The following is a 24,135-nucleotide window of genomic DNA, read 5'->3' as shown; positions in this document are numbered from 1 at the left end:
CTATGGTTTTCAATGAAGTCATTTGCAGGAGGCCCATCCCAATTGAGGTGATTTGACCAGCCCACTTTTTTTGCAAACGCGGATGAAAGCATACACACACACACACACACACACACACACACACACACACATATATATATATATATATATATATATATATATATATATATATATATATATATATATATATATATATATAAATATGCAAGGTGCACTCACTTCAGGATCTACGTCATAAGCCTCTGAATCTCTTGACCAGCAGACAAACAATGCAAGCCTTCCACACAATTCAATTGTTATAAAATCATTTTCATGAAAAAACTAATACATAAAGGGAACCAAAAAAATAATACATCAAAGAAACTGTGATAAAAGGTACCACACAAAGAGTACAGATACCGAGACTACACTACTGCTTACCTGGGAAATATATTATGGGAACACACACACAATCATTATTTATACACACACACACACACACATATATATATATACACAGTATATAAATTATATAATACAAAATCAAAGGAACACATATATGGTGTTCAATTGCACAATACCTCTGGGTAAAAATTCACACACACAGGTCATGGGCTTGATGAGCGGCCTCTTTCTGAAGATCTTTACAGTTTTGTCAGTTCATTCTGCCGTTCTTGTCTCTCCTCCTGTGAGGTTCGTTACCACCCGACCGAATTATGGATTGACTTCCATCTACTGAATTTGGATCCAGCTCGTCAAACGCATCTTTAGTTTTCTGAAAAGAAAACTATTCTGCCGGTTTTGTCTGTCCGTCCGCACTTTTTTCTGTCCGCACTTTTTCTGTCCGCCCTCAGATCTTAAAAACTAATGAGGCTAGAGGGTTGCAAATTGGTATGTTGATCATCTACCCTCCAATCATCAAACATACAAAATTGCAGCCCTCTAGCCTCAGTAGTTTTCAATTTAATTAAGGTTAAATTTAGCAATAATCTTGCTTCTGGTAACAAAGTAGGATAGGCCACCACTGCCCCGTGGTTGAAGATTCATGGGCCGCGGCTCATACAGCATTATACCGAGACCACAGAAGGATTGATCTATTTTCGGTGGCCTTGATTATACGCTGTAGCGGCTTTACAGAAAACTCGATTGCGCCGAAGAAACTTCGGGGCTTTTTATTTTTTTCTTTTTTGTGTGTGTGTGAGTTGGTACCCCCAGCCCCCCAACACACAAAAAATGAAATTACTACAAATAAGAAGTTAACGAGTATAATATTCACTACATGGTATTGCAAAGTACTACCACATGACGAAGAATTACATAAAGCATGTTCACAGTTCCCATCTCTGGGAACAATCCCCCCCCGGAGAGAGAGAGAGAGAGAGAGAGAGAGAGAGAGAGAGAGAGAGAGAGAGAGATGACCAGAAGTCATCGATTTTATTAGGACCAGACTCTGATTTATCCCTCTCCCCTCCTAGAAAAAAAAAAATAACTTTGAGCGTTTCCAACCCCTCTAGACGGTCCATTCGTGTAAGATGAAAGAGGATTCAAAAACAGGTCACATGTCATCAAGATCGCGGTCGACCTGATCGCATTAGCTAATGGTTGAGGAAACGAATCCACTGGCGGAGACGTTTCCCCGGGACAACTGTCCATACGCCCACGGCTCCACGACTGACGACGACTGCACTTGGAACAAATAACTTTTAACGTTTCTTTCAAACTTTTAACACGTCAACTTTTAACATTTCTTTCAAACAGCAGAATAGCATAGCGGATTTTCATGCTTTAATTGCGCACTATTAGAAATGCTGTTAAAAGGGAATAATGGGACTGAATAGAATACAGAATTGAGGCCTACGAGGTCATTAGCGCTGAAAGGGAAATCGACAGTTAAAAGGCTTTAAAGGTGTAACGGAGGTACAGCACAAGAAATGAAAGGGGGTTGCAGCTAGGGGCCATGGAAGGGACGCTGCAAGGAACCTTAAAGTAATGCCTACAGTGCGCCGCATGAGGTGCACTGGCGGCACTAACCCCCCGACGAGGAATTGAATAAGTGCCTCACACAAACTTGCGGCAGTACTCAACTGAAATGCATCAATATGTGACAAATAAATCGTCTTCGTTGGCGGGAAACATTTCCTTCGACTTGTTGGGAAGTTTCACCCCAAGTATGGAATGGGATGGAATAGGAAATTTAGGCTTGAAGCCAAGCACTGGAATCCGACGGATTATCCAGCGCTCTAACGAATTACGTTTGAGATGAATAGTTTTGGCAATGAATTTATAAACTGAATAAGTAAAATAAAAGAACGATTTTAAAACTATGGTTAAGATTGACATTTGGCAAAAACTGATATTCCCCATAATGAATAACTATGCATTTAGGATATGCATGTGTGGGAATACATCTCGATTCGAAGATCCAAAAGAACTTCAAAGAAGAAGAAAAGGGTCTTACTGGATTAGTGGTAACAGCTGAGAATAAGGTACCGAAGTAGGACAAAATTCTTGTTTTCTCTCATTTTCTAAGGACGCGGGTTCCATTTTCCCCTTTACTTGTGAATACACTTTCACGGGTGAAGGTGACGGGTATAATCCCATGGGCGAGCTTCTGCAAACACCGACGAGCGCTCACTTGTTTACGCTGGAGAGCACTCCCTTCTTCTTCTTCTTCTCCTCCTCCTCCTCCTCTCGGGTCTCGGAGAAAAACTGGAGTATGGGGAGGAGGGGGAGAAGAAGAATAACAACAGACCGTGTTTGTGTTGCTTTCAGTCTAAGGAGACCGGGGACAGGCGTGCACGGGGAACCGCCAAAACAGTTCAAGGTCAGGGAATTCCATTTTCTAACGGAACTTCGACATTCCGCGCGCTGTTGTACCATTATGGTAATACCATATGCGTGTTCTTTTCGTTCTGACAAATCCAACAATAAATGATTAACGATTCGAGATTTACAGCGATATATTTGGTATATAAGATAACATATTTAACCGGATTATCTGGCTAGGTAAGATATTTCGTAATCATAAAACACGGAGCTAAAATGAGCACGCTGGTACATCGGTTTAAATCTGGTTCGTATTGTCTGTCGTAATGAGCATGAAATGAAAAGTAAAAGGCCCAAAAAAAAAAAAAAAAATCAAAACTGTTGCCATAAACAATAACTTCAAAAGCCTAATAGAATAATGGCATCAAAGCCATTTTTTTCACGTGAAATATCCTGTTAACTTTCCCTGATAAAAAAAAAAAAAAAAAAATTAAAAATGACCTGTAGGCGAAATTGCGAAACGCCGGAGTGACGTTTGATCATTTTCTTACCTGGAAAGGGCTTAATAATAATAATAATAATAATAATAATAATAAATAATAATAATAATAGCAACAGATCGAAGTCTCAGTGGGCTCCACCTGACATGGAATAGGAGGCGGTCTTGATCAGCAGATCGACCAGCTGCCACCTATTAGGCCACTTTACTTATGCTCATCCACGGAACAGCTTTGGTTTCGACACTCCGGACGGCTGGGTTAAGACGGCCTAAGCCCAAACCTCCTTTCCTGCGCCCTCCTCCCTATCTGACTCGGTCAGAAGCCTCGGCTGTTTGTGTTTGTTCGCTTTGTCCTACTTCCTTTGTTTCTCTGTCCTGCCCTTGACTTTGTTTTTCCTTTATCGCAAACTTATCTATTTTTTTTTCCATTTTCAACGTACAGTCTGATACGTCAAACAATTTTTAGAGGGGGTGTGAAGTCAGTTGGAAGAAAGAGAATATGAACGGAGGTACAGTAAAAGAAAAGAGAGAGGTTGCAGCTAGCGGCCGAAGAGACGCTGCAAAAACCCTTATGTAATGCCTACAGTGCACCACGTGAGGTGAACTGATGACACTACTTTGCAAAGCGAGTCTACTGAAAATATTTATTGTTACCGCCATTATCACCGCTACAGCCACAAACAATGCTTTTGCTACCACAACTGCTACCGCCATTACCATATTATGGGAAGAATGGAGAATGAGGTCTACCAAAGTCCATTTCTTCTTCTCTTCTTCTTTTAACGTGCTTTTTTCCCCATTTGCATGTGGGTAAGCACGCTGCCTTCTTTTTGAAGGACTTTGATTTGGCTTTTGGGGTAAACTCTGTAGTCTCGATTGGCTGCCCTGCCTGTCATCGCTTAGGCCCCAGTAGCGTATGTACATGTATCGTACCAGTCACCAGCGCCCTTTCTCCCAGCAGCGAGGAGACGTTGCGCGGTTAGGTCGACAGTCGAGACGTGACACCTCACACGTCTAGACTGTCGACCACAGTCCATCCCTGTCATTAACCACAGAAGATGTATTGAAGTCAAGTTCTATACTTGTCTGTTTTCAATAAAGGCTGCAAAAACCACTGGGTTGCAAAATGCCTTCGGTTGGTGGTGAATCAAGAGTCAGCAAGACAAGAACATGACTAAACGGAAGTAACCCCGCAGGAGGGTAGTGCCGTCAGTGCACCTCATGCGGTGCACTGTAGGCATTGCTTAAGGCTCTTTGCAGCGTGCCTTCGGCCCCTAGCTGCAACCTCTTTTTATTCTTTTCACTGTACCTCCTTTCATATTCTCTTTCTTCCATCTTACTGTCCCTCCTCTCCTAACAAATGATTCATAGTGCAACTGCTTTGAGGTTTTTCTCCTGTTACACCTTTCAGACCTTTTACTCTCAATTTCCGTTTCGGCGCTGAATGACCTCATAGGTTCCAGTGCTTGGCCGTTGGCTTAAATTCTTTATTCAGTTCAGTTCAGTTCAAACAGGAGTAGGTTTGTGAAGGCCAATTGTTGTTATTATTATTATTATTATTATTATTATTATTATTATTATTTCTTATTATTATTATTATTATTATTATTATTAACCAAACAAAAAACTTCTTTCAGTTTTCTTCTGAAGATGGAAAGAAAACCCACAAGATTCTTGTGTATAACTTGTTTACTGGCAAATATTTACATATTACTTTGATCTCGAGTACTTTCAGGTCCTAACTGTGACACTTTTTCAAGAGATGAGGTAGTCAGGCTGGTTCAAGGCCCAGCAATCTTGAACCAGCCTGACTACCTCATCTCCTGAAAAAGGGTCACAGTTAGGACCTGAAAGTACTCGAGATCAAAGTAATATGTAAATATTTGCCAGTAAACAAGTTATACACAAGAATCTTGTGGGGTTTCTCTTTCCATTATTATTATTATTAAAAAAAAATGCTCCACCGTTCGTATGGAATGACCATCACAAAACGCAAAGCCTACATGACATTTAAAGAGGAAAAAGAAGTGGACAGAATCGAACAAAAGAAAACATATGACAAAGAAGGAGTGTGACAACAGACAGTCCGTTGACACTTTAATCGGAGGAACACGGAATGATGCCGAGCAAGCGAGACTAAAATTCAATGAGGGTCGACTCATCAGCATCTGGACTCGTAGCAAAGTTCCTCCGTTCCTCTCTTCGTTCTGTGAAAGGGGAAGACCGCGGGAGGAGACTTTTGTTGAGCTCCAAATCCCGACGCGAGCCTCCTCTTCCCTTAGGCGGAAGCAGCAGTAGCAACCAGCTGTCGCGCAAAAATCAGGTTTCCAATTTCATTCTTTTGGGCGTTCTAACGGTACAGCTCGCTCTGCACAGCAGCAGCAGCGCGGAGAAGAGGGAGACTTCGGAACAAATCTGTGCTCTTTGTCTGAAATATGGCACCTTTCCTAGATAGTGACCCCCGGGGTTTTCGGGGGTCGTTATCGAGGGCTGATATTTCTTGGAAGGTCATTATCTTTATGATATTTACACTCTTTTGTTTATGTTTTTACGGTCATTCCCAACGGGCTTCTTGTACTATACACGCCGCGAAGGTGGATACATACCGGGTTAAAACCCTTGGCGCCACTGTCTGGGAAATATCCGAAATTTGTTTGCTGTGGTGACGACACAGCTTCTGACTTCATGCTAATGCTACTCGGCGCAGAAAAAGAAACGGAAATAAGAAGTCTATCGAAAACTTCGAATGTTCGTTGCGTTAAGAACAGGAAATGAAGGTACTATCAGTAGATTCCTACTCTTTAAGGACATTAAAAAAATATATATATATATATATATATATATATATATATATATATATATATATATATATATATATATATATATATATATATATATATATATATATATGTGTGTGTGTGTGTGTGTGTGTGTGTGTGTGTGTGTGTGTGTGTGTGTGTGTGTGTGTGTGTGTAAAAATCTACTGGTCACTTTTTGCCAGAAATCTGACAATACCGAACTTTTTAGTTACCGGAATAAAATAAAACTTGTTCGAAATTAACAGCTTTAACTTTCCACCATACGTCAAAGAATCTGAATGCCAGAGTAGCATTCATGACCAAACATTATTGGGCACAACAATATATCGGATTTCAGACAGATTCAGCGTTTCATTCTATGACGTAAAACGTTTTAGAGGCTGACCATTTTGATTTAAGGAAATCGAGGAACATTTTCGCTTCGTGGAAAGAAACAATCATTCGTTGAATTCAGTCATTCAAGAAGACAAAATTCATTTTACCCACTTACTCCCCATTACCTGCACAGGGACAACACAAACTGAAACACTACGGTTCTTGGTGTGCCAAAGTATCATGTTTATTTATATTATCAATAAACCAATGAGTGACCAGGCTCAGTGTAATAAATGTCAAAAATTCTAATACAGATAAACAATCTGGTCCAGTTGGCGAGATCTTGGTGAAGGGGAAAAATTTGGCCGATGCAAATGTGTCTACTTAGCACCACAAAAAAAAAACAAAGAAAAAATTGAAAAGAAACAGTTTAAAAGATAAGTCCTTGATGGAGTAGTAAGTAGCTTGCTTGAAAGCAGCCTAAGACAGTAACAAAGGTTGCACAGAGACAACAGACCATCCACAACTGCAGATTTTGTCCCAAAAAAACAAACAAAACATTTCCGTCTTTCCTCGATCACGCAGAAAGAGCACGCCACATTAGATTCTATCAGGGCGGCCGCCGACACTCTTTCAATAACTTGCAAGATTTTCCTTAATAAAGCAACAAATCTTGAAAGGCACACCATTGGATTCCGATAATTTGCAGAAGCGTCCTATGGGAAGGATATCGGGGGAGCTGGCCCAGAAGGTCGAGGTTTTATTGAGGCGCATTCCTTCCTTATAGCTTACTCTTTCTTGCCGTGGAAGATCGACAGAGTGCAGCCGTTCGTAGAATATGAGCAATTTTGTTGCAAACACTTCTCTTCACAACTGAGCCTATTTCACTCATTTGAATAAATGACGGCGCATCGTTTCAAAAACTTATTTATCGCAACTTTCATTAACGCTTATTATTAAAGTTACTCGACAATCTAATCCATTACTTTATCCTTTGACTGTCTTTCTACTTTTTTATATCTACCCGACTGTGGTACCGACCGCTTTGAAAGCCCTACAGATACTGCATTCGATTCTGCTCGAGAATCACCGCTTAGATTCCTGAGATGTATGCCCGAGTTCGAGTCTCCGGCCGGCCAATGAAGAATTAAAGGAAATTATTTCTGGCGATATAAATTCATTTCTCGGTATTATGTGGTTCGGATTCCACAATAATAAGCTGTAGGTCCCGTTGCTAGGTAACCAATTGGTTCTTAGCCACGTAAAATGAGTCTAATCCTTCGGGCCAGCCGTCTCTAGGAGAGCTGTTAATCAGCTCAGTGGTCTGGTTAAACTAAGATAGACTTAACTTTGTATGCTAGAATTGCACACCCCCCCCTTTTTTTTTGCAATGCCCCTAGGTTAAGTTAGGTTAGATTTTGCTAAATTTACGCAACTGCAGTAATGTGGTTGTGGGAAACATAACGAGATTATTTTCAAGAAAAATCGATGGTTAGTTTTTAAGATATTTCGTCCCGCTTCTTTCAGGGAAAGGTCTCGGTACTCGGTTACATCTCGGGAAAATGCGTCCGGGTTGCATTTCTTGGTGAAGAAGTCACACTGATATATGAATACGTTTAGCCGCCGAGTATACTGATATGCGATTTTAAACGATACCCGAGCATGAAGGGGGTGCTTTAAATCTAGTGATAATGACACAGCCACCTGCACCACTGTTCTGTCTGCCATTCGATTCATTCGCGAGATTTTCCCCGTAGGTATTTCTTAAGGTTCTTTGCAGCGTCCCTTCGGCCCCCTAGCTGCAACCCCTTTCGTCCCTTTTACTGTACCTCCTTTCATATTCTCATCCTTTCATCTCACTTTCCTTAACCCTTTCCTAACAATTGATTCACAGTGTAACTGCTTTGAGTTTTTCCTCTTGTTACACCTTTCAAACCTTTTACCGTCGATTCCGTTTCAGCGCCGAATGACCTCATAGGTCCCAGCGCCTGGTCTTTGGTCTAAATTCTATATTAAATTCAATTCAAGAGATTTCATGTCAATATCAAAAGTTTTAGCAAAGGAACGATCAACGATCAGCTTTGCTAAAGATAGCCTAATTGGAGTAATGAGAGAGTCCCAACTGCATTCTGCACTTTTATTGTTCGTTGGACTAATTTAGAGTCTTTATGTACAACTCACATGCTTAACTTTATCCTGAATACTGACAAATTCCAACAAAAGGGAAAAAGGATATAATGAAACACGGCTTCAGATCAAACAATTAAATGAAAAAGTGTTACTACAATTACAAAAGCTGTGCTAGCTTATCATTTTTGCTGTTTTTTTTAGTTTTCTGTAAAATTGTCATTTTTGCTGTATTTTTTTTTTTTTTTTTTTAGTTTTCTGTAAAGAAAAGCATTGTGCCGGCTTTGTCAGTCCGCCCGCACTTGTTTTGTCCGCCATCAGATCTTAAAAACTGCTGAGGCTAGAAGGCTGCAGATTGGTACGTTGATCATCCACCCTAAATCATCAAACATACCAAATTGCAGCTCTCTAGCCTCAGTAGTTTTTATTTAATTTAAGGTTAAAGTTAGCTATGATCGTGCGTCTGGCAACGATATACGACAGGCCACCACTCGCCCGTGGTTGACGTTTCATGGGCCGTGGCTCATACAGCATTATACCGAGACCACCCAAAGATAGATCTATTTTCGGCGGCCTTGATTATTATACGCTGCAGCGGCTGTACAGAAAATAACTTCTCTTTCGACATTCGCTAATAATTTCCGTTCATACTAAAACACTGCCCTTTTTCCTTCCTCTCATACTTTCAACATGCTGTACATTCATCTGACATGCTGAACAGAATTAGCTGACTGCTCCCAGGACGTTTGGGAATGTCCCCAAAGAGACGCTTCTCCTTCGCAGGACGCTGTTCTTCATCAGTGGGGTTCGAGGACGCTGTTCTTCATCAGTGGGGTTCGAGGACGCTGTTCTTCATCAATGGGGTTCGAGTTTGAGGGAGGCTTTGCAGCCTCACTGGCGAGGCGCTCTTCTGCTCGCCCTGCTTCATGCTGTTTTGGTCTGAGGGGGCTGCTGATGCAGCGGTGTTGCTCTTCGTGAATAATTTCTTTGCATCTAATTCATTTTCGCTTTTGGTTTTCGTTTTCTGAACTATTATTATCATTATATATTCAGAAGATGAATTCTACTCATGTGGATCAAGCCCACCAAAGGGGCCACTGACTTGAAATTCTTCAAGCTTCCAAAGAAAATGGTGTTGAACTGAGTACAGGATTCAGACCAAAAGCCAAGCACTGGGACCTATGAGGTCATTCAGCGCTGAAACGGGAACTGGCAGTAGAAGGTTTGAAAGGTGTAACAGGAGGAAAGCCTCGCAGTTGCACTGCGAAATAATCGTTAGCGAGGTTGGAAAGTCAGATGGAGGAAAGAAAAGATGAACGGAGATACAGTAAAAGGAATGAAAGAGGTTGCAGCTAAGGGCCGAAGGGACTGCAAAGAACCTTAAGTAATAATGCCTTGCCTACAGTGCACCACGTGAGGTGCACTGACAGCACTACCCCCCTACGGGAGCCAACAGCTGCGGTACTCTGATTAAGCTGCCTCTTACAGTAAGACACTTACTGTGATACATCAGTCTATCTATCTATCTATCTATCTATCTATCTATCTATCTATCTATCTATCTATCTATACCTAAATATCTAAATATCTATCTATACACATGTATATACATCGCATATAAATAAATATACACATATATATACATATTTATAAACTGTCTTCACCGAGTCGGAGATTCCCTCTCGGAATAAAGTTAAAGAAGACCTGAAATTGACAGCACCTCGGGGAAACACAGATTTCATTATGCGACCAGAAGTTGCTCTATAAATAAACATAAACCTTTAGGCGAGTTAGTCACTAACTCTGAGGTATAAATTACGTACGGTACACAGCCGTGACACATACTCCAGGAAAAACAAACTATTTTATATATATATATATATATATATATATATATATATATATATATATATATTTATATATATATATATATATATATATATATATATATATATATATATATATATATATATATATATATATACATATACACATACATATCTGCATATGTGTGTATGCACGTAGTAACAACAAACACACTTACGGAGAAAAAATATATATAATACATATACACATGTGCATACGTGTGTGTATACATGTAGTAAGCATACATAAAGGACTCAAATGCTCTTTCTCCTCTGTGATTCACTTTGTTTTTAACCGTGAGTAAGTCTTCCACCAAAGTCTGACTACCTGGTATCAATTCACTGCTTACTAGCCATTTCAGGGACCTTGAGTCATCGTTTTTCTCAAATATCTTTCAAACTGCTCATTTGATCGAAATGGTGCTTTGATACAGTGTGCAAGACACCTCCCGCTAATTTTTTTTGGTAATATAGTGCATTGTCAAATGGTTTTAGTTAGGGCGTTTACTCTTGACTTCCATGGTGTTGCCAAGCATCGCCAAACTATGCATTCGAACGTCCTTTATCCCCATTCCGTCCCTCCCTCTCCCTTCCCCTCCTCATCCCTCCCTCAGCCCACTTTCCTGGCCTCCCTATCTCCGCCCCCGCTTTCCTGTCTATGAGAGATACCGGACGTTCGACTGCATAGATTAGTCCTGCTGACTCATGCGACTTCGCCTTTAAAAGTCGGTCCCTGAAATGGATAGTAGGTTAACAAAGGAACAATGGGTGTAGACACCTATCCCGTAGTTCCTCATTGGACGGGTTGGTATCGTTCTCGGATAGCACTCTGCTGGGCCCGCATTCGACTCTCCAACTGGCCGCCAATGAAGAATTAGAGAAATTTATTTCTGGTGTTAGAAATTCATTTCTCGTTATAATGTGGTTCGGATTCCACAATAAGCTGTAGGTCCCGTTGCTAGGTAACCAGTTGGTTCTTGGCCACGGGAAATAAATCTAATCCTTCGGGCCAGCCCTAGGAGTGCTGTTAATCAGCTCACTGGTCTGGTTAAACTAAGATATACTTAACTTTTTTACTTATCGCCGTTGCTCCAGAGCTGGATAAGGAAGAACGCTACCGACTAACTAACCATCGGCGTGCGTGTATACCACGAATTACTTCCCTAGCCACAATGCCATTCAATACTTAAATAGTCACTTGTACCTCTCAAAGTGACATGAAAGATATCGAGTACACATTCAAAGGGAAAAATGGATAAATATCGTGTTTTGGTTTATATACATCGAAGAGAACTGAAGCAGAGTTAACTCAACTTATGAGAGACGAAGGCCACAGTTGTCAAACTTACGAAACTGCCGTGTATTTTTATCATCTGGTTGTTGTAGTGTTGTTATTCTATACCCTAACCCCTGACTAAGTTGGATTCCAGCTATAGTTCCAGTGTAAAATAAAAGAAATATCTTGTACGCACGAACGTTCGATTCTCTCTAGAATCGCTGGAAAATATAATTTTTGGTTTCTATCGGTGTCGTTTATCATCTTGTTCAAACCAAGGCCAAAAGAAAGAGAAGGTCTGCTCACTTTCCCCCCAAAATCCCCCATGTAGGCGGAGCTTTGCCTACCTACTTATTGCGTCAGCAGGTGACTTGCCGTAATGAGCAGGTTTACCTCTAAGATACGTCATCGCCTACGTAGTTACCCCAGGCGGGCGGTGACTCCACCCAACTGGGTAAACCTTGTCGTCTCCCTTGGCGTTGGTTCAGACAATGAAACTGTGTGAAAAAACTTGAGCTAGAAGAATAGTTTGGGCTCAAAACCAGTTCATTATCTTGGTAAAACGCAAACATTAAAAAATATGGAACAATGTTACCGTTTATGTGTCTAAGTTTTAAAGTAAGTAAGTATAGCTTAGTTTTACCAGACCACTGAGCTGATTAACAGCTCTCCTAGGGCTGGCCCGAAGGATCAGACTTATTTTACGTGGCTAAGAACCAACTGGTTACTTAGCAACGGGACCTACAGCTTATTGTGGAATTCGAACCACATTATAGCGAGAAATGAATTTCTATCACCAGAAATAAATTCCTCTAACTCTTCATCAGCCGGCGGCGGGAATCGAACTCCGGCCCATCGAATGACGGTCTGAAGCTCAACCAACTCGGCCAACAAAGGGCTTATAGAAAAATTGTAAAAGAAAAAAGTTTCGCCGACAGTGGAGAACCTTTTAAACAGTATTCGGAGTGGAAGTATGCTGTGTACTCAGGTAATTTTATACACACACACACACACACACATATATATATATATATATATATATATATATATATATATATATATATATATATATATATATATATATATATATATATATATATATATATATATATATATATATATATATATATATATATATATACCACACACAGTTTTGACAACTATGCCATGTTTGTTAGTGTTTTAGCCATTAGCTGCTCTTTGCAATTTCTGACCGAGAGAGGAAGAGACAGAGAACCGGAAGACAGCAAACTAAACGAGTGGGCTTTCAATTTCTTTCCCTCTTTATTTTCTAGAAGAATTTATGAGAATAATATTGCAGCCAGTAACAATCAAGACGACGCCAGGGGCTGACGCTGCCACAACCCACAATTACAATCACGTTATGGCTACAATACTAGGTTTTTGAAAGACTCGAATCAATTTTTCCATGTGGAAGGAAGTGTTCAAAGCGCCCTGTCATTCCAACAATTAATAGTCAAAACATCATTAACAGGTTTAAGACAGGAGAAAATTAAAAAAAAAAAATTACAAAAAAACATTATACATACAACGAAATGTGTGAGAGAAACTTTCGTCGCGTTGCTTCGCATATTTTGAAATCTCTCACTTAACCCCGAAGAATTTATTGGTCCTTTCAGTTACTGTCCCTTCCAAGGTCCAAAGAAAGGGCTTCGGCCCCTTCGACACCAAAGGCTCTGCATCGACCACTTTGGAGACCCTTGCACTGAACAAACACACTCTGCTATTGGAAATCACTTCCACCAAGATAGGTGGGATGCACACTCCATGGCTCCCAGATGTCAAACCTATTGGCAAACTGTCTCAGACACATTCTATTGTACAGTAAAAAACTGAGACAATGACTTTTTGGCAATAAATCACATAGCGTGCTTTTCCGGATGCACACGTCAAACCTATTGCTTTCATTCTGAGACGCATTCACTCTGAAACAATGACTTTTGGCAATAAATCAGATGTCAAAGATGTCAAACCTATTGGCAAACTTCTCAGACACATTCATTCTGAGACGCAAATCACATAGCGTCTATTGTATAATAAAAAAACTGAGACAATGACTTTTTGGCAATAAATCACATAGCGTGCTTTTCCGGATGCACACTGTCAAACCTATTGCTTCTGAGACGCAGATAATAAAAACTAAACAATGACTTTTTGGCAATAAATCATAGGCAAACTTGTCTCTAACCTAATGGCAAACTTGTCATTCTGAGACGCATTCTATTGTACAACAAAAAAAACTGAGACGATGACTTTTTGGCAATAAATCACATAGCGTGCTTTTCATCCGTAAATACTTTAGGTTATAATATTTTCTTTTAATTTTCTGTAACTAGAAACCTTACACTTGTTTTTATTAAGATACATGCTGTCACAAAATATGTGATATAATATATATATATATATATATATGTGTGTGTGTGTAGCACACTGTGGGAAGTGGCCTAGTAACCTTACAAAATGGTGTGATTTAAAAACTAAGTGAAAGATAAAATATGTATTTTTCTTACTACTCTTCATGACGTGTTTCCACTTTCTACTGGACTGCTCTGGTGGAGGTTATGTTTACAATATGACCGCAGTAATTCCGTTACTGACTGATAAGTGATAAGGGAATTTATTTAAAGTCTGAAGTAACACCGGACCCCAAAAATCCAGAGACGAGACAGATTTATTTATTTAAAGTTTGAAGTAACAACAGACCCCAGAAATCCAGAGACGAGACAGATTTATTGACGGTTTTACGCAACAAATGGAAGGGTTGGGTGTTCAGACAAGAGAGAGAGAGAGAAATAGGAACCGCATGGGGGGTCGTGAATTTGGCCAGACTTAGGAATGCATGAGTTGACTGACGAAATGAAGAACAATGCGAACTCGATTGTATCTGACAAGGAATGGTTGTCTAGTTTTAGACACGTGGTATTCATGTATAAGGTTAACTCTCTAGAATTAGTGGTTTGTTCTTCAGATGCACCTTAATAATCCTTCGAGAATCTCCTTCTGTATTCACGATTTATCCATCCCAGCCATTTGTTGCGTCCTTAAAAGAACTGGAACAAAAACAAACTATTTTATGTATATATACATATACTATATATATATATATATATATATATATATATATATATATATATATATATATATATTTATATATACTGTACATACATATATGTATATGTATACATATGTATACACACACAGACATATATATAATATATATATATATATGTATATGTATACACAGTATATATAATATATGCGTGCGTGATTGTTTTCCTTGCAAGTATATTTTCTGGGAGTGTGAGCCAAATGTTGCTGAAACAGGAGAAACATTATTCACAGATGCAATCGTTTCATATCACTTTACAGCAGCACTGCGCGTCCCTGTCCTCCCTTCGAATTACAAGCGTTTTTTCTTCGTTGCCGGGTAACTCTGATTCTTAATCTCCTTCAGGAAAACAAATAAGAAAAGGTAAACGAATGTTCCACACTTACAATACAAACGCGTATTTGCGTATCTGTCACAGATAAGCGGGTGAGTACGATAGTTTCTAAATATGTTTAGCAGCACACTGGCGTACTCTTCCATTCAGCTTACTCTACAGGGTGTCCATAAATGTCTGGGTACATAGGGGATTTTTCTATCTATTTTATTTATTTATATTATTTTTCCTCCTCAGAATGAAGATGGCTCTGTCTGAAGAAGAACGAATCGATTTGGTACGAGTACCAAATCGATTCGTTCTTTAGACAGAGCTATTTCCATTCTGAGGAGGAAAAATAATATAAATACATAAAATAGTAAAATCCCCTATGTACCCACACTTTATGGACACCCTGTATGATGTCATTATGAGTATATAAAACTTGGTGAACAGCTGCTAACATTAAAAACCAAAATTTTGGAATTTAAAAGATGGACGAACGCAAATTCCCGTGGATAAAATGTCGTGATTTAAACTGAAACATGTTGTCCTGTCGCATAAGGCTACCAGCAGCCTGCCGCGTAATTACCTTAGTTAAAGGGCACTGTAATTAAATGATGCTATTATTCTCGGTACTCATTACTGCCCTTTATGCAAACCATTCCTTCCCACATTTACTCTTCCTGATTTTCAAGTTGCGGGCTTCCACCTCTCCATTAGTGTTATCGCTGTAGTCTCCTCTGCCTCTCCAGTCTCCCACCACGTTAATCTCTGGGGTGGTCGATCGTTAAACTCTTGTTCAGTAACGAGAGCCTACTGTGTCTCTCAGGTGCGGTTAAGTGGAGACGATAATGAGGAAGGGTTTTACCTCTGCTGTTTATGGGGTCGATGGAGGCGATTACTATCCATTTCGGGGACCGCCAGCCATCATCTTTTTTCCCAAATATCCTTCAAAGTAATTATTTGATCGGAAAGGTACTTTGACGCGGTGTACAAGACACCCCCCGCTAATTTTTGGTAATATAGTGCATTGTCAGATGGTGTTAGTTAAGGCGTTTACTCTTGACTTTTAAAGGCAAAGTCGCATGAGTCAGCAGGACTAATCTATGCAATCGAACGTCCTCCACTATCCCCAATGGACAGAAAAGGGTGAGCAGAGATGGGGAGGCCAGGAAAGTGGGCTGAGGGAGGGATGAGGAGGGGAAGGGAGAGGGAGGGACGGGATGGGGATAAAGGACGTTCGAATGCATAGTTTGGCGATGCTTGGCAACACCATGTAAGTCAAAAGTAAACACCTTAACTAACACCATTTGACAATGCACTATATTACCAAAAATTAGCGGGAGGTGTTTTGTATTGTACACTGTGTCAAAGTACCATTTCGATCAAATGATTAGTTTGAAAGATATTTGAGAAAAACGATGACTCGCGGTCCCTGATGTGGAAAGTAAACGGCTAAGGCTCTTCTGGAGGCAGAGAAGGAATTTCATCTATCGCCTGTACAGCCTATGAGAGAGAACGAGCTGCTTCGTCTGTGCTGAGGAACATTACAAGTAGATAACTGTGCGTTTTAAGATTACGGATTGAAACACAGAGTGTTCTCATTCCTTGATGATGTTTCATAAGGTAAAAAATATATACTCCACTTCCTCCTTTCTCTAGAACGCGGTGCGGTTATTCTAAAGCTTTTTTGTAATGGATTTCATCCTTCACTAAGCAGTTACAGGGTGGATATTTATGATTAACGTTATAAACAGAGAATTTCATCATTCATTGCGTCTATATAAACTAATTACCATAAGAAAGACGTTATACATAAGTACATGAATTATGATACAGACCACATCTACATAATACAATGCCTACCATCTCTGAAGCGACTTATATATCAAAATAGCTCACGTTTATTTATTTATGTTTTTCTTTTTTTTTTTTTTTTTTTTTTAACAGAAAATTATAAAATTTTTGTCCAGACGACCTTCAAAATATCCATGTATAATAACTGCGAATTCGACTGGTTCCAAATCAGTCATTTGCGCTATAAGTTTCCTGTGGCTACCTTCCGGACAACTTTTGAACCTTGGGACCTATTCCCTAAACTTACGTTCTCTTATTATTCAAAGCGACCGAGTCCTTCGAATGGCTCAGTCTGTGAACTGTGTGCTGACGAACCTTTTCACACAGAAGAAGGCCAGCTCCGTCTTGCTCTAAAGGTGCGCGATTGCTCTTCATTCTAGAAGTGTTCTCGGCCAGTAATGGTGATCGCTCTAGCTTCTTCAACTGTAGATATGTTAATTTTCTCCAATCCTAATTTTCTAAGTCACTCAGTACTTCTGCTGTTTTGTGAGGCACTTCGATTGCAGAATGTAATTTTCCATAAGAAACCAGTTTATCACAGGAAGGAGTATCTGATATTCAGATGTGTATACAATGTTATGAAGAAGCGAGTAAATAATAGATACAAAAACAAATCGACAATAGGAGTCAACAAAAGAAGAGCAAAACATACCCTTGAGACTGGAAAGGGGAATCGAACAGATTTCCGAAAGCTCTCTGTACAGATTTATCTTTAAATATATTTGTACCCATACGTAACTGTGGGTATGTTTCTCCATACCCTGGAGGACCTAGAGCAAAAGCTCTCGCATCAGGGGCTGAAACAGGTGGTGGTGCAGAGGCCTGCAGAGGCCACAGTACAGCCCATAGCTGAGGACTCACGTTATAGGGTCACCACTAGTGTAAGGCAACTCCATGTGTTACTTGAGATGCAACGGCTGCCGCAAAATAGTTGCAGAGGCCTCTCCACGAACCCTGCAGGCCAGAACAGAATACGGAATTTAGGCCAAAGGCTAAGCGATGGGACCTAGAGGTCATTCAGCGCTGAACGGGAAATTGACAGTAAGAAGGTTTGAAAGGTGTAACAGGAGGAAAACCTCGCAGCTGCACTATGAAACAATTGTTAGAGAGGGTGGAAAGTCAGATTGAAGAAAGAGAATACGAACGGAGGTAGAGTAAAAGGAATGAAAGGGGTTGCAGCTAGGGGCCGAAGGCACGCTGCAAAGGAACTTATGTAATGCCTACAGTGAGTTGCACTGAAGGCACTAGACGAAAGACGAAGATTTTAGGTGATTACAAAACTTGAAGCCGTTAATAAGTTTCAGGTCAATCTTCATCAACCTCATTTCCAGGAAGCACAGATTTTAGATGATGTTTCATAAGGTAAAAAATATATATCCTCCATTTTCTCCGAATATTTATTGCAATAAATACTCGAATAAAAAAAAGTCTATAGACAAATTCTGTCTCTCGGAACAGTCAGTGTCACAAAATTCTCTCCGCCCAAACGCAAAAGATGCAAATGTTCTTCCCCTCTTCCTGTCAACAGATCGCTACATTAGTTTCCTCTATGACCCACTTTTACTGATAGTTCATCCCATTGTGTCACTCGCTGTAGGGACAATGGGCTCATGTCTCGTAATCACGATAATTAAAGTGATGGAAACATCCTATTCTAGAATATCCGTCTCATTACTTACTTGCGGTGAAACGTATTGTCCATTTTTAATCATATGATGCCGTAAGAACTACTGATACAGAGATTCTTCCTTTTACTTTTACTCGCTTTTGCTTTGAGAGGACATTTCTTGAGCAGTTAACCCAGAAGTTTTCGTGATTCAGTTCCGCCTAAATGAGATTTATGTGAGAGAACGTATTCCAGCGCCATTCCCTTGATGAAATGATAGTTCCTTTTGCACCAAAATTTCATTTGTGAGTGTCTTACAACAGTTTTAATTATAAATATATATATATATATATATATATATATATATATATATATATATATATATATATATATATATACATATATATATATATATATATATATATATATATGTATATAAATATATATATATATATATATATATATATATATATATATATATATATATATATATATACATACATACATACATACATACACTACAAACATACATATACATATATATATATATATATATATATATATATATATATATATATATATATATATATACATGCACATACATCAAAATAACCAAGACACAACCACGTGTGGAATAGAAATAAAATTTCTGACTCACACCAGGATCGAATCCAGATCTTTCAATTGGAAGACCTGGGTTCGATCCTGATGTGAGTCAAAAATTTATATACATACTGTATATACAGTATGTGTGTGTGTGTGTGTATGTGTGTGTGTGTGTAATATGGAACTTATTAACACTTGAGGACGCGTTTCACAAAAATAAATTTCTAACTCACATCGAGACCGAATCCCGGTCTTTCAAATGACAGGCCAGAGTTAGTTGGTAGCGCCTTGGCCTTCAATTAGAGTGACCGGGGATCGATCCCAATGGTAGTCAGAAATATATATATAATATAAATTTATATATATATGTATATATACATACAGACACACATATATACAAGAAGATTTAATGTACTTCGAAATCTATATCTTATCCAAATATAAATATAACAAATTATATTAGAAATTATATATCGTTCTTCCACAGTAACTGAGGTTTTATTAGTTACTTGTTCAAAACTCTAACACTCCTCGTGGCTAATGAACATAAACAGTGAACAGTAGGAAATACGCGCCCCAAGAGATATATAAGCGGCCTCACCATCGAAAAACCTACCCTGGAAAGACGAATTAACTAGACGCGAGCAAAGATCTGCATTTGGTGAGAACAAATAGAATTCAGGACTTGATGCTTTTAAAGATGTAAATCATCATTTCAGCAACGAAGAAAGAAAGTTCATAGAGCATAAATATTCAACAATGCACAATCTCAGAGAAGAAGTTATCGTTGAACAAAAAATAATACAAAGAGCATTTAGGTCCAAGTGCCAGTTTCGGACTGACCTCCGATGAACTGGTGTCCTTTGGGTCGTGAACGGAGTATTCCGACCAAGTCAATATACAAGTAAAAAATGCGCTGAAGTTTCTTCGGCGCAATCGAGTTTCCTGTACAGCTGTTATGCTGTATGAAACTCTCATCCACCGTCCATGAGACTCTCAGCCGCAGCCCATGAAACGTTCTGCCAAGGCCCGGTGGTGGCATGTGCTGTTGGTATCTACAGCGGTGCCGAACGCACGATCATGGCTAACTTTAACCTTTAATGAAATAAAAATTAATGAGGCTAGAGGGCTGCAATTTGGTATGTTTGATGATTGGAGGGTGGATAATCAACATACCAATTTGCAGCCCTCTAGCCTCAGGTGTTTTTAAGATCTGAGGGCGGAGAGAGAAAGTGCAGGCGGACAGACAAAGCCGGCACAATAGATTTCTTTTACAGGAAACTAAAAGCGCGAAAGAGCCATTATTCATGTCTGCAGTCACGGGGTTCTAGTGGAGATTATGGGGAATTATTATTATTATTATTATTATTATTATTATTATTATTAAGATAGTTTAACCAGACCACTGAGCTGACTATCAGCTCTCACAGGGCTGGCCCGAAGGATTAGGATGAAATACCCAGGTCTAGGCCTGAGGCCTAGAAATGGGACCAAATAGGACATTCGCGTGATGATGAATGAATGAAAATGAAATTTAAAAGAAAAACCTGCATAATGAACATGCTTTTACAATGAAACACATGTATACACTACATACATTTACTCGTTTCCATACATACAAAAAAGAATATTAAAGGTTAAAAAGAATAAAAAAAAAATTTTTCAAAAAAATTAAAAATTAAAATTCAGAACAAATTACATAAATTCTTGTTATTCACTAAACGCCCTACGGGCTTCTGTTTTCATTATTTACTTGGTTTTATATTATGTCTGTTAAGTTACACTTCCTCATGAATGTTAAAATTGGGATGACTGAAAATGTATAAGATTCTGACAAACTTTCCCCCATCGATTTGTTTTCAAATGGTTGATACTCACTTTTGGTAATGTTTTGGACAGTCACACATGTTGATAACATGTTTGACTGTTATCAACACTTTGCAAGAATTTTGGTATGTTTCTCTTTAAAAAATTAGCCGTTTTGGATATGATCCCAACATATTCTCTTTCCTACATCATCAGACAACAAATCTCATATGTTTACCTTTAATAATGATTCGCAAAACATACACAAATCTCATAGCATACTGAACGATCTAGCGTAGAAACAATGACACAATACTAAAAACTGATTTTTGTCGCTTGATTCTAAGGAACGTAAGGTTAAAATGAGTCAGTAGAACCCAGTGTCATTCGAAAACACCGAAAACTAGATATGATATCTGAAGCTTCTCTCTCCTCTTCTCCCGCAGCTGGTCGACGACGACGGGTCGCTGGACGCAGCGCTCATCAACTACCTCTTCGCCAAAGTGATGGTTGACCGGCTGAGGAACAACGCCGACGTGCGCGACCTGCAGAGGAAGCGCTCCTACTGGAAGCAGTGCGCCTTCAACGCCGTCAGCTGCTTCGGCAAGAGGAAGTGAAGCGGCTAGGGGCACGCGGAGCTCCCGGCAGCAGAAGCAGCAGAAGCGCAAACACGAAGACGAGGAAAAAGCAGAAGCAGTCATCAGTCAGTAGCACTTAGCGACGACCGAGAAACGGGAAAAGGGAAAAACCGGGACATGTCTCTGATCTGGATGTGATCCGATATAAATTCGTATCGTCAATGTTAATCTCAGTACTTTGTTGGAGGGCTTTCTTCCATCCGAAAATTCCAGTTATGTCTGTAAGCATTATGTCAGGGGTATCTGTAGTGACTGCTTTTCTGGGCAACATATCATTAAAAAAAAGTGTACTATTGCATATAGCATAACTTATATACGTGTCTGCAGTTCTAGAAAGACAAAATCCTTCAAATTCAGAAGCAACTCAAGATTGTTAAGGACGCTTTTGTTTCATTTCTTACTTGTTAACATTGAGCGGTTGCTTCGTCAAGAGTTACATCAAAATTATCTATTTGTACCACTTACTGTAACTTCGTCATGCTCCCTTGCTTCGAAAAGACAAATTTTCCTTATCTGAAATGATCTCGCAATGCTCTCTGTTACTCTGAAGTTCTCAAGTAACCAAGAATCAGCTGAGTTTCAGGTACAATGCTCTCACTTCTGCACGATTGCTGATACATATCAACCAATGGCTTTCCTTCACGCAAGCTTTCTTCCTCTCGCTTTCTCTGTATCTTCTACTCCTTGCACTCTTTTTCTCTCTTTCTTTCTTGTGACGTCATATTACTCTCTCCCTCTCTCTCTCTCATTTTCTTGTGACATATCACGGTATGAATGCCATCTAAAATGAAAGAGTGACTGTGACTTTCTGATCTCGTGCTGGCCTGCCATCACGCTCTTGCCTAAGAACCGGAGAGATTTTTCGGGAACTGCAGATATTTGGATTGGGTGTTATCATTTTTAGTAGTCTAGTCTGTATAGATATAATAAACGCTTTCGAAGATAGTTACATCGGTTTATTTCCTCTCTGGCTTCACCGTCCTTCATCTGGCATTCGAGAAGATGCTTCAGTGAGGGACTGCGCTGACAACTGACTGCCTCTCCTTCACGGTTCAGCTGACTTAAATTTACTTTCCCGTCAGATGATAAGAATTCAGTGTCAGTTGTTCACTCGCAAACAGCGACCTTCTCGACTCAGACTTCGTCTGTCATTGAAGTGACTGGTTGTTGCACCACAAGGCCTCAGTGAAACATAGGCACCTGGACATCGTCATCATCAGACTTCCAGTAAGTATTTCTGTCCCTACCCCCCTACACCTCCCCCACCCCGACCCCAAAAGGCTTAAGATCGACCACTTTACGACATCCTCGAATTGGCTCTACCCAGGAACTGTCAGCTAGAAAGGTCAATGTCGGTTGCAACCTCTCGCTTTCTGTTGAATTCAGCTCCAAGAGTGTTTTGGTTCCTTCTTGCGTCAAACAAAGTTAGTCAGAGAATGGAAACACTTCCTTCGGTTCTTTGTCGCGTATATTTTCAAATAAAATTGGCTCATCACTCGTAGTGTTTCATTAGTCATTAGGCTGCTATTCCTCCTCAGACGAAAGACTGATTGACTCAGATCACCCTCAGTCAGAAATGCCTGAAGATTGGTCTGCGCTCAGAACATGTTTCAGTTTCACTCTCAATATATTATAGCCTATACTTTTAGCTATCTTTCAGTGCCAAGAATGAAGAGAGCAAAGCGTGGGTATCGTGTGGCACATGTAACACACCGAGTTAGAAAAACATAAATATAAAAATGTGGTAGGCACCAGGAGAGAAAAAATGCTTCCTCTGTCTATAAACACACACACACACACACACACACACACACACACATATATATATATATATATATATATATATATATATATATATATATATATATATATATACTAACAGGACCTCATTCAAATTGGATGGTATCTAATGGAATATTTATTTAGATACCACCCAGTTTGAATGAGGTCCTGTTAGTAATCCTACTAATGCACAGAACAATTGTGTATGTGATAAATATTAATATATATATATATATATATATATATATATATATATATATATGCAGTCATTTAGCGAAAAAGAACTCTCAAACTAAAACGAAGCAACGACCATTCCAAATCTGAATCTTGATCGCGATGTCATCAACCAGCCTAATCTGAGGACGGCCAGTTTTCGCAAAGTCAAGCGGCCTTGCTACACAGTGGAATGAGATCTGATGGAAGGAGGACGAACCCAGTTAAGATCCCCTGCATGAGAAGCATCCGAAAACTGCACAATCACTGGGCATTTTGTAATATACAGAACAACTTTAATCAGCCACGCGGAAGTGCACACTATATGTCTGCGTGCAAACAACTGCCTGGTCAAGGGTTGTTCGACCTTTGGTATGCCTGGGTGGAAATGGTCAAGGCTGCACCTATGGGTCTGTACCTGCGCAGAAGAGGGGTTGAGAAGACCTCTTAATCTATAGACCTTGATGAGAACAACGCCCGTGTCGCACGAAGCAGGAGAATCGCGAGATGAGAGAAGAGGAGGGTGATTTTCATA

At 39.6% G+C, this 24,135-nt stretch overlaps 1 protein-coding gene across 1 annotated transcript in view; it reads left to right on the top strand.

Annotated features, from left to right (window-relative positions):
• LOC136850529 (prohormone-1-like) overlaps positions 1-23,102 on the top strand; it is a 139,511-nt gene extending 116,409 nt beyond the window's left edge. Inside the window, exon 4 of the mRNA XM_067124115.1 lies at positions 21,414-23,102. Within this exon, the coding sequence (XP_066980216.1) occupies positions 21,414-21,584 (171 nt within the window). The 3' untranslated portion in view covers positions 21,585-23,102. The remainder of the gene's footprint in view (positions 1-21,413) is intronic.
• Positions 23,103-24,135: the final 1,033 nt, after the last annotated feature.

The sequence above is a fragment of the Macrobrachium rosenbergii genome, chromosome 22, assembly GCF_040412425.1.
Source record: "Macrobrachium rosenbergii isolate ZJJX-2024 chromosome 22, ASM4041242v1, whole genome shotgun sequence".
Taxonomy (NCBI): Eukaryota; Metazoa; Arthropoda; class Malacostraca; order Decapoda; family Palaemonidae; genus Macrobrachium; species Macrobrachium rosenbergii.
This window is presented reverse-complemented; position numbering and strand designations above follow the sequence as displayed.